At 44.7% G+C, this 12007-nt stretch overlaps 1 protein-coding gene across 7 annotated transcripts in view; it reads right to left on the reverse strand.

The window, feature by feature from the left end:
• Positions 1-4301: 4301 nt before the first annotated feature.
• CARMIL1 (capping protein regulator and myosin 1 linker 1) overlaps positions 4302-12007 on the reverse strand; it is a 186813-nt gene continuing 179107 nt past the window's right edge. For 3 of the 7 annotated variants that reach the window (XM_035550589.2, XM_035550590.2, XM_035550591.2), the window contains exons 36-38: positions 10924-11058; positions 8172-8318; positions 4363-5420 (exon numbers count right to left, since the gene is read on the reverse strand). In XM_035550589.2, coding sequence (XP_035406482.1) covers positions 5284-5420; positions 8172-8318; positions 10924-11058 — 419 coding nt within the window. In that variant the 3' untranslated portion in view covers positions 4363-5283. Of the gene's footprint in view, positions 5421-8171; positions 8319-10923; positions 11059-12007 lie in introns of all 7 variants that reach the window. The other 4 variants (XM_035550594.2, XM_035550593.2, XM_035550595.2 and 1 more) reach the window with 3 other exon arrangements.

Genomic DNA, 12007 nt, shown 5'->3' on the forward strand with positions numbered 1-12007 from the left:
GCCGACAGCCAGGAGGGTTCCCCACGCAGGAAGGAAGAGCCCCAGAATGAGGAAAGCTGGAAATGTGCATCCTCTTCCTCCCATGATACAAATCAAAGGAAGAAACCTTGGTGTTAGGGCTCTCAGTGCTGGTACAGAACGGCTGGCATTTACACTCCTTGGGACTACAAGTGATCTGAATGCCACCTGCATGTCGGTCTGCAGCAACTTCGGCTGCGTGGGGCTGGACTTTAGCGTCACGGTACTTTAGCCTGCTCCCCACATCATCTCTGGCAATGCCATTCTCTCCTCCCAGTCGTCTTACAGAGAGTTTTTTCCAGGCTTATTTTGGTTCGTGTCCTGGTTTCAGTTAGGATAGAATTAATTTTCTCCTGGTAGCTGGTAGGGTGCTATGTTTTGGATTAGGATGAGAAGAGCGCTGATAACATGCTGATGTTCTAATTGTTGCAGAGCAGTGCTTACACCAAGCCAAGGACTTTTCAGCTCCTCACTCTGTCCTGCTAGCGAGCAGGCTAGGGATGCAGCAGGAGCTGGGAGAGCAAGGTGCAGCAGGAGCTGACAGACCCAGGACAGCTGACCCAAACTGGCCAAAGGGGTATTCCATACCATCTGATGTCATGCTGAACAATATATAGGGGGGGCTAGCCAGGGTGGGGGGGGCCGGCTGCTCGGGGATAGGCTGGGCATTGGTCAGCAGGTAGCGAGCAATTGCATTGTGCATCACTTGTTTCGTACACATGAGTAGTACTATTATCATTATTTTCCTCTCTTTTCTGTCCTAAGAAACTGTCTTTATCTCAAGCCACAGGCTTCATTTTCCCATTTCTCTACCCCATCCCAGAGATTCCCCATGTCTTTGCTCCCTCAAATCCTGCCCCCAACATACCCTGTAAATGTAGGGGGGAATGCTGCAATGGACTTGGGTGACAATCCAGTATGAGAAAAATACATGTTGTTCTTTAAAGCATGAGCAAGTACTCAAACACCCCTCTGAAACATCAGTAGGTCCTTCTAAATACAGGTGGCACTGAAACAATCGGCAGCAATATCTATTAAACTACGTTAAAGCTTAAATTCTGCATGGTTAAAATGGATTTAGGCTTCTCCAGCTGCTTTTTGTCACCCAGTAAAGCATGAATTAAAGAAAGGGGCTCAGAGCAAGTTTCACCACTTGGGCAGGACGCTGTGCAGGGTACTGTAAACTTGAGGAGTGTATTGAACTGTGGGTTTATTGCCATTGGCATTAAAGCAGCGAGAGGAACATGCCTTCTGCTGTACGCACAGCTCATGTACCAAACTCCCATTGCTCTGCCTTGCCTTACTTCCTTACAGGAATAAATAAGAATTAAAGGTAGGCAGCATTTTTAAAAGTGGGGGATGATTTTGATTAATGACTTCTTCAGCTCTGGCTTTGCACTATGCAGGAACTCTTGAGGTAGAGGAACTCAAACCCTTGTTTTGAAAAGCTGAAAAAATAAAAATAAAAAATTGATTTTTTGTTCTTTATAGCATTATAGATTTTTTTAAGATACATCTTTAGAAAAACACACCACTCTTCTTTCTTTTTAAGTTCAGAAATGGCTTTAATCTAATAATATTTGACGGGATTATATTTTCCATTAAGCCTTTGTGATGGCAGATCATTTGTTCAGATGTTTCTTTCATCGGTTTATTTTCAGGTTATGGCAATTACACATCAAGGAGTAAGAAATGCCTCTTTTTGTTTTTTGTGTGAGCCTGGGTGTATAAAATAGGTTTCAAGCAGCATAAATGCTATTTCCTAGTAAACTCGTTTCCTGCGTGGTTCGCGAGGCTCACGGAAAATGCAACCATCAATCCAAATGTTTCGGGGAGGCACAAGTAAGATCCGCTGGCAAGAGGGAAAGAGAGAAGGCGGTGGCTGCTGCGTGGCCGAGCAGGGCTGGCTGCTGCCTCCCTCCCTTCCTGAGCACCCACCGTGTTTTAACACAGCTCCAGGAGAAGTGAAGAGCAGCATCAGTCCTCTGGATGGAGCAGAGGATGATCTCCAGAGCCAGGACACAGCCACTGCCTACACCAATGTTGGCATCCTCGTGCGTGGGGAAAACCAGCACTTGGAAGAGGAGCAGAGCCTTTCTGGTATTTTCTTAGAAAAATAATCCTTCTCAGCAGTTCTTTTCTGTACAAGAGGAGAGCACAGCCAACCCCGCATTAATCAATTAATAAGCACACGGTATGCAGTGGCAGCATGAGCTAGCATTGATGACAGCTCCGTTAAGTGCAGCGGTCGCACAGAGCACGAGGGCTGCAATTAATGGGCCACGCCAATGCCTGAATCAGCCCAGGGCGACTCTGCTGGAGCAGGGGGGAATTTAAGGTGATTGCTGTTCTCATCTGAGGAAGCAGATATTTGCTGTTGTTACTGCTCACCATGGAGCACTTGAGAACACTCAAAATCCATCACCTGGACTTCAAGCTGCTTTAGCAGGGAGCGGGAAGCAGGTCCTGATGACACGGCGTGGGGCTGGTGGGGTTTGCAGCAGCCACAATCCTTCCCCAGCGCATTGCGGGTGCGGAGGTGCTCCGGCCGCATGCGGCACCGGCAACGTTCTTCTCTGGCAAAATGGGAAAAGCAAATTCAGGAGCAGAAGAGCCCAGGTCAGCTCCCTCTCAGAGAGCTTCTTGACTCTTTTTCCCCAAGACGGGATCAAGGAGGTGCTGATCTGAGCAGAGCTTCTGGTGCTGGTACCCCTTCCAAGCAACAGCGCTCGTCTCTGGTGGTATGGCTGGGCAGACTTTCTGGGCTTTGTCCACCTCCAGCATTGTGCCAAGCACTGCCTCCTACATGTGCGATTTGCCCTTCCATTCCCGAATTTCCTCGGGCAACAAGCCATCCTGCACCCCAGCACCACTGAGACCCATGGAGTTAGAAACTGGTGTCTGGCAGAAGGATGGAAATCTGCTCGTGGAAGCTGCTGCTGCTTACCTGAGGCCTCTGCAGCTCAAGATACTGGAAATCAAAGTTGGGATTTGTTAAAGGATGAAGAGCTCCAGTGAGGTGCTCTGGATGCACCACGAGCTCCTTGCAATCAGGCTGACAGTGCCAGGCTTGCCAGGCAGGCAGCACAGAAAGGAAAAGTGACCTTCCTCCTCATGCCCAGACACACGCACACGAGTCCCAGGTCTCTGAGAGCTCGCTAGTGCTCCCTTTCATGCTTTCCCCACCATCCAGCCTGCCCAACACAACGATGTCTGGAATAAATGCTGGAAATGAGTTACATCATGAAGAAAAAAAAGCACTGCTGTCTAATGGAGCCTCTATGCTACAGCAGACAACTCCTGTAGTACTACAGCTTTTCTTCTAACACACACCCTTTCTCTACAGCATCTCAGAACCCCCCCTTCTTTGGTTTACTAATGCTAGGGCGATGCGCACACGCTACTGCCAGGTGCCTCGCAGCAGGAACCGTAAACATGTGGATGGTTGGTAAGGGCTGCAAGCTCAGAGAGGTTCTCGGCAGCTGAAAGTCAGAGCCTATTGTTACTACTTACTAACACAAACCTTGGGGTTCAATAAATCTTCTTAAATTCATGAAGCCCGCAAATCAGGAACCCTTCTTGAATACTTACATGCATACAATTGCCTTTTCCACATCCTGTGTGAATGACAATTGCAGCAGACTATTCATGAACTGTTTTTCTTTTCTAATATAATCTCAGGTTTTTCAGAGAAGGATGTCCAACAAATAAAGACTGAATGTCTGTGGAAACGGATAATTTCTCTTAATGATTTTAGATGGGTGCGGAATTCCAAAACAATGCAAAACCCGTGGCAGGTAGGTATGAAACCCCAGGCTTTACAGCCTGTTTTCCACTCCTACTTTACTTTGAGATGTAAATCTCTAAAAAGTGCCTCTGGAAGGTCTTGCTATAAAAGACCAGTGTTTTGCTGTAGCAGCCCCTCTACAGCAGGATAGCAGGGGTAGCAAGAGTATGTTCCCAGGGGCAGCAGAAAGCTAATTTGAGAGAGGCACAGAGGCATCTGAGCCCTTCTACCCATGCAAGAGGCCACAGCAAGCTCAGGGCAACTGCTCTTGGGAGCAAGTCACCGACCCAAGTTTGCTCTGTCCTATGGATCCAAAACAGAATGAGGGAGCAGACACCTCTGGCTCACGTGAAGGCTTCTTTGATTAAAATCACAAGTGAGGAGACTAGCAAAGAGATCTTCTTTCAGCGATTTTATGAAGTTGATGTCTACGTTGATGTTGATGACCCTTTAAAGAAGAACAGACTTTTTATCATGAGCAGAAGACGACGGACGATATGGCTTTTGTCTTGACTGCATGCTTTGTCTATCAAAAATAGCGCTACAAAAACGAGGAGTTACATTTCAGTTGTAAAATCATTTTATTGTTACAAATATACATATGAATAAAATCCCTTCAACCTGTAACGTAAGTGGATACCTGTGAAATCTGCGCCCCCTCCCCCCAAAGCAGAAATGTTTTTACAGATGTCAAACTGTTCTTCTCGGAGAATTACACATTGAAAGGAAGCGAATATGCAGACAGAACTGAAGAAGGCCTCTAGAAAACACCAATATTAATAAAATTTCAGTTGCCCTCATTCCAACCAACTATGTACATTAATATATGAATGTGGAAGCATAACAAGATTATATATCATTCAAATCCTTCTCTCTTGTGCTTTTTGACAGTACACAAATGTAAGCGCGGGAGCTTTATGTACAGTACAATAACAGGAAGAAAGAAGCTCCCGGTGGGAGAATGTAAAAACCATACCCAAGCATTTAATATATATAATCTATACAAATTATTTTATTAGTGTGCTCTCTTAATATAATTACAATGTGCAATTGCATACCGCAAGGATATATTTATAGGTCAGTCACGTGCAGATTTGACACATTTACATTCAGCAGTACGACACATTACCTGCTGTACAGTGTATTAGTGTACGACAGTGTCCAGTTAATTTGCTTTGTTTTCTAAATGCCCTAATGCAGGGCACTTCTTTGTAGCTGCTTCGGAGAAATTCAAGTAGAATACACGAAGGAATTGCTGGCTTTAGCAAAGGCATGGGAAGGAAGGCCTGAACTGTACGGGACAGAGATTAAGGGCCGAATCAATGCCAACCGATTGCACAGTAATTCGTGTTTGGAAGATCAGCTTTTCTGCATGGGAGTGTACCTGTGGTGACAGAGCAGCTGGCTAGGAGGGCTGTCGATTGCTGTACCCTGATTGTTATAAAAGCTCTCGCACTACAAAGCGCTTGCACTGATTGCTAAACAAAAATAAAATCTTTATCTGCTTCTTCGCCAGAGTCACTGGACTTGCTTCCCTGATGGCCGTCTTTACTCAAGGACCTCTGCTTCAGCTCCTGGAACTCGTGAGGCTGCTGCCCGGGGCTTCTTTTTGCAGCTGCACAAAACACAGAAATAGGTCTTACTAAAGACTGTAGAAGGGAGGAAGGGCAGAAAATAAAGTCACTCATGCATGTAGGACCTGCTCCCACTGAATTAATTCGAACTAGTGGGAGTAACACAAATTTGTTAGTTCTTCAAACCACAAAAAGGTGAGAGAGAGGGAGAGAGGGAAGGAAAAAAGTGGAACAAACTTTACTCTGCCGTTGGCTGGCAAGCAGACAAACCTGGAACATGAAAACCAGCACTTCAGTGTGACACAGATTACATTTCTGTTCTACATTACAAGTAGAAAAAGGCCTGGAGACTTCCTTCTCATCACATCACTTCAAAAAACAACAGCACTTTTTTCCAGCTGAGCTAGGTTACAGGTGATGGCCACCTGACTGCTTGGGTATCTCAGCTGGGCACTTCTCAGATCAGCAGGGCACATCCCAAGCCTTTCTCCCCTGCCGGACACCGAGCCCGACCTGCATCCTTCCAGCCGAGACCACGGCTCTGCACCTCACCTTCCCTGCTTCCCTTGATCTAAAAGAAAGCAGCACCCATTCTGTTCACCCAGCACAAATCAATAAGGCCAGTGAAATGGAAAGAAAGGTTTTCAAACCTTGTTAACATCTCTGATTGGATGGATCAGTGGTCTAAAATTGCTATGGAAATAAGATTCTTATTGCACACATCAGTTGGAGTGAGGTTATGCAAGGGTTGATGGCTTTGGAAATCTCATGCTTCTGATCAAAACAAACCTTTACACACACAGTGATCCTCAGATGTGTCTTCGCTGCAAGTTGTGTTAGCTACAAGAGTTTTGCTCCACCGCTTCAGGTGAGGATGCCTGGCTTTGGTCCATGCTGGACCTTATGGCCACGTGTGCACATCGCGGAACAAGGTGCCACCAGCCACAGCGGCTACAAAACACCTCCTGTCCCTTCCCCTAGCCCCAGCCCTGCCCAAGAGGCCATGGGTCAGGCCTCAGGGCCACCCAGATGTGCCAGAAAGCTCCGTCCGATTTTCATTTGGCACAGACCTCGTCCAGCTCCACATCTCTGCTGGGACAAGAGCAGAAGGGACGCGTCCAGCACACATCCTGTGAGACCCACCTCTGCACACATGGCACACTGCTTATCCAGATAAGCCTCCTGACTCCAAAATAGCAGATCCTTTATTTGTGCTGGCCAAAATGAGGGATGAAACAAGAGCCAGCAGCTACAAAATCACTGCTTTCTTATTCTTGCTTTGCAAGTTGGGAAAGAAGAGAAAAGGATTTTGAGAAAGTTTTTTCTTTTAAAGCTATTTAGTTTAATTTGACAATTTAAAAATACCTAAATTCTGTAGGAATAAAATAAAAATAAAAATAAAATAAAAGGCATTTCCATCTCCTCAAACACCACTGCTGTTCAAAGAAATAGGTGCCTGGTGGTTTTGAGTCATTTTTTATAATTATACCTGCTAGTAATTACCTGGCTGTTGTTTGAGCTTCCATTCACTCTTCAAACAAAACCCACAACACATGCTGCAGCAGCTGTTCTATTTTATGGCCTAATAAAGCAAGATGGGTAGTTTGTCCCCCCAAAATGCCTGAAAAATACATTGGGCATTTAAGTCCACATACTGCAACCAGGTTTTTGCCAGCAGTGCTGCCTTTTGCTCATGTGTAGTCCCCATGAAGCCACAGAAAGGGGACTTGTGTATATCTGTGGCAGCATCTCAGCTTTTGAAACTTACTTTATCAGTGTGCTGTCTTCGAATTAATTAAAATAATTTGATTATGGTGGTGAGTAGAGATTCCAAATTTCAGTGGGCTAAGTTTGATTCAACAATATGAAAATAAAATCAGTTTATGCCTTCTGGGCTAAGGGTAGAGAAGGGCAGATGGGGTGTTTCTTTCCTTTTCCTCAAAGAGATGGAACAAATGATGGGAAATTTACAGAAGGGGTACAAATTGCCTTGTAAATAGAAGAACTGGCTGTAAACACAATTGCATTAGATATTCAAAACACCTCATTTAAATGCTGTAGAAAAAAGAGTAATATTGAATCACTGTTTAAGCAAACTGGTTAAGAGGTAAAGAAGAGTATGTAAACACATACCATTTGGGAACAAGAGTTTTTATATTTTAAAAACACACAATTCAACCAATTATTTTATAGTTTTCTGAATGAGTTTGCTGTAAGTCAAAGCTGCTCATCAGGAGGTGCAGCACAGCGTTGGGTTTGGGGTCTTGTGCTTCTTTGTGGTTTTGTCGTGTTTATGCCAACGAAGGACAAGGTGCTATAACAAAACAAGCTGATTTACCCAGTTCTCAAATGGCCGTGTGAGTGACTGTACTGAAGCTGGCACTAACAATTTGGAGGCTGAAATGTGGTTTGAAATACTTCAGCAAATGCATCTTAAGAAGGAATTACACACAAAGAGCAGCAGAGAGCCTCAACCTGGAGAGGACTTACAGAACAGCATGCCCCTGCCGCTGTAATGAGCAGTAATGGTTTGCAAGGAGCCCTCTTCCACAGAGGGCCTGCAGGTGCTACGTGGTACTGGTAACTGGTGCTGCCATGAAGGTGAAATGCTAACACATCTTCCATTAGCAATTTTTTTCAAATCCTTAGGTTTTGAGGTTTCTACCCTTATCATACTTCAGGGACAGACCAGCACCATTTCAAGGCTTCTCTGCTATTACCGTATCCTCACGATTGCTAGTGCCAGCTGTCGAGCACCGTCGTGATGAAAAATGAAATAAGAAACTGCTAACCAGGAGCTGGCTGTGCCTTCCTCTGCCCAAGCTCACTGCCTTCCTCTTCTGCACTGGCAGAACACTGCCCCGCAGCGGCTCCCCCTCCGCCAGGCGGCTTTGCGCGGTCACGGTCTGCATCTCTCTTTTGCCCATCTCCTGTTTGCTCTAGCAGGGAAAAGGATTCGTTTATACCCCTAAGCTGTAGGGCCGTATATGGGAAGTAATGAGTAGTGTAAACAGTTTCACTTATTCATCCCATTTAATCAATTATTCAAAGAGTAGCAATCAATACGCCGGAGGCTTGCTTAAATTTAGGCCAGATATTTGCACGTGTTGGTAACTGCAGCCCAATCTTACAGGTACTCTGTGTAAAGAGGAGCACTTGGAGATTGTCCCATGCAGCACAGTTAAATCATTAACGTAAAGCAATTTTATAATTAAGTATCATCTAATGTGCAGCTTTCTTTTGCAGTAGATGTAATTTCGTTTACTAACTTAGGCAGATTTGTAGTGATTTACCACTTGCAGAAGTAAATTGAGCATGGCAATCTGAAAGGAAGCAGAACGCAAGGAAGGAGGAATGGCTACAAGAGAGAGGGGCGCAGTAACAAAGAAGGATAACTTGATGAAGAATAACAACCAAAAGAAACAGAATTTAGCCTTTCCCAAACAACATTATGCAAAGCATAGCAGCTCTGTGAGGACCCAGAAACCCAATTTTAGCCATTCCAAGCTATTATTAAAATTCTCACAGTGCAATGCAGCAGCAACTAGGAAACTGAGTCTCAGCTTGGCTGAATCTGCTGTGGAGGCAAACTCTAAGTGAGCAAGGAGTGAGGAAGGCACAGCATCCAACCCCCTTTGCACAACATTTTGTGAACAGCAAACAGATTTTAAAAATTAAGTGACGGTCCCTCTTCTCACGTGACAATCACAAACAGCAGAAACTTGTCGAATCTCTGCTGTATTAGAGGTTGCTGTAATACAAAAGGCCAACCAGATGTGAAAGCACACCTGCAACAAGTCCCACTATGTTGTTTATCTCCAGCTATGTAGCAGCAAGTTCTCTCTCTGATGAAACGCTGGCCAGAAAACAAGGGCTCTAGCACATGTATTTATCAGACAGCAACTGGAAGAGTCTGTTGTGGCTAGAGCCTTTGATTGCAACCATTCTCAATGTGATGGCACCAATACAGTGAGTCTGGTGCCCAAGCTGTGGCTCAGTTCACCTGTCTCAGCACAGGCTCTGATGGGACTAAAGGCAGCAGCAAAACCAGGCTCTGTCCTGCCCTGCAGCCTTTATAACGCCACAGCTGTGGCACATAAATGCCACTTTAGACACCTTGCTGTGTTTTTGGGATCCTGAGCCACAGACTGTGCAGATTTTGGCAAAACAGACTGTCCAAACCCTCAGCCCTTTCCAGGCACAGGGGAGATCTTTGGGTGTGCCATGTCCTGCTAGCTCTACACACCTCAGCAAGACTGTGGTCATTCTGCTGGGCTACCTTTACACCACAAGAGCAGCCCAACAGATGGCTAAAGGGAGAGCCAAAATCTGTAGACAGACACGCCGCAGCATGGTCTGACATGTGGTCACCAAACTGGAGCCACCACACCAACAATTTTCCAACAAGAGCATCAACCAGACTGGGAGGTAGATTGTTTCATAAAGGAAATTATAGTTTTAGGGGAGAAAGGGACAAGCTTCTCAAAATATACCTCTGGACACTCCCGTTCTGGGGATGGCTTTGCCCCTCCTCTCATCTAGAGGGTAATGGGCTCTGCAGGCAGCCCAACTGCTCCCTCTTCACAACCCAGCATTACATATCTGCCCTGACTAGTCAGCCCCTATCCTATACTCCAAAAAATTGCTGGCAGAGTACTGAAAGGGCACCACTTCATCTCAAGACTTCTGTGATTTTTCCAGTCTGGATGTGATGGGAATCATGTTGGGATGGAGATGGGGCTCACTGTCTTTCTTGAGAACAGTCCAGGAAGGAGGAGGTCTCACACCCAGATTTCCAATATTGTTTTTGTGCCAGCTAACACCACGCTGAACAGTATTTCTGTGACTATTTCTCCATATGTTCTGTGCTTTCAGAGGAAACTTTAGCTCTTCTGAGAGTCAACTGTGGTTCAAGGAAATGCACCAGTGAAATTAGAAATCCAGATCAGATACAAAAAGCAGCGAAGAGATGGCAGCAGTCTATTATCGTGCGTAAAAGGCACCAAGCCCTGCCCTGGCACACAAAGACAAGGGTGAGTTGAGCTCAATCATGTGCATCGATCCCACGGAAAGAAGGAATACACACAAAGCAACAGGCTGGCTGCAAGGAACAGGCATGGCTGCTCCCCTGGAAATCTGCTAATCAACAGAGCTGCATTTCACATTTACGCACGACCAACACCAACCAGCATCTCAAATCAGACCAAACTAAACTAATAAATAATAAACTAATAAATAATATACATAATACAAGAGGTCCTTAATAGTTCAAATACATTATTAATAGCAAGGGATTCATCTTATTTCACTTGGTTTGATGAAAGGAAGAAAATGTAGAGCACCAGCCCATGGGTGAAGGGGGAGGGAGGATGGGACCAGATGATGGATGGGGGGCAGGTGACCAGATTCACTCTCCTTCCTCTCTTTTCCTCAGAATGAATAACCCTCTTCCCTTTCAAGGGGAAACAAATCAGGGAACAATGACACACTGATTCCTAGTAGACGAAAGGCATGCTGGACCAACAGTCATACCAGCACTCCTACCTTCTTGAGAAAACGATCTGATTGTGGGGCTGCTCTGACCATCCTTTTCTTTATCAGAAGGAACCTTCTTCAGCACCGCTGGAAGCAGGGCAACTTTGGGGGAACTGGGGCCAGAGGGAGACTCTGGAGCATCCTCTGCGGAGTACCATGAACAAAAAGGTGAGAAGTGTTATTTAGTTGACAGAAAGGGCACTTTTATGACGGGGCTGAGGCTCAACATAACACAAAAATCAAGCAACAGCTAGAACCTGTGTCAGAAAAAGAAGGAATCAGGAATTTACATCATGTTAAGAGAACACATGACGGCTCTCAGTCCAGCTGCAAGAATTTTAATAGCCAAAGCAAAGATCTCAGTTTCAGCATTTTTAATGTATGTTACTATTGCAGCACAAACAGGAATCTGATGGGACCAACTGAATTTCATGCAAGATGTAAGCATGCAATTTGTAAAGAACAGCTGAAAATTGTTTGGATTTTTGGAAATATTTGTTCTATTCATGTTTTTATTTTTCTCAAACATAATGAACTGATCAAGTTAGATGTCCTGTTTCACAGTTGTAAGGCATAAAAGTGAATCAGTGGAACAAATTCCATAAGTAGTCTACAGAAGCCTACACTTCCAGGAATAAATTGCCAGTATATATAGCATGAGAGCATCTGTAAAGATTTTCTAAACAGAAAAATAAAATAAAAAGCCTGCTAGACTCTCAGGAAATCTGGAATTTAAATTCAAATCTATAGTTTAAACCATCTGGATATGTTGTTTCTCTAAAAGATTGGATACATTTATATATGGCATATTGACTACCATCTTTACAGTCCTTATAAGAAGACCTTTTCAATCTTAAAGCAGACAGGGACTTCCCTCCTGTCCAAATGAAGGCTATAATGGGTCCCTTAAACTGCTTGTATGTTTTCTTTCCCAAGGAATAAACATTGGCATGTGTATCCCACAGAGCAGCTGGGAAGCTACATTAGTATTGACAGGAGAAAAAAGGAGCTCGCATTGTCGAGTAACATATATTGTATACTTGGAACATGAGTTAATTCAGTTGCATATCGGAAATTAGTAGGGATCTATCTC

This window comes from Cygnus atratus, chromosome 2 (assembly GCF_013377495.2).
Source record: "Cygnus atratus isolate AKBS03 ecotype Queensland, Australia chromosome 2, CAtr_DNAZoo_HiC_assembly, whole genome shotgun sequence".
Classification (NCBI taxonomy): Eukaryota; Metazoa; Chordata; class Aves; order Anseriformes; family Anatidae; genus Cygnus; species Cygnus atratus.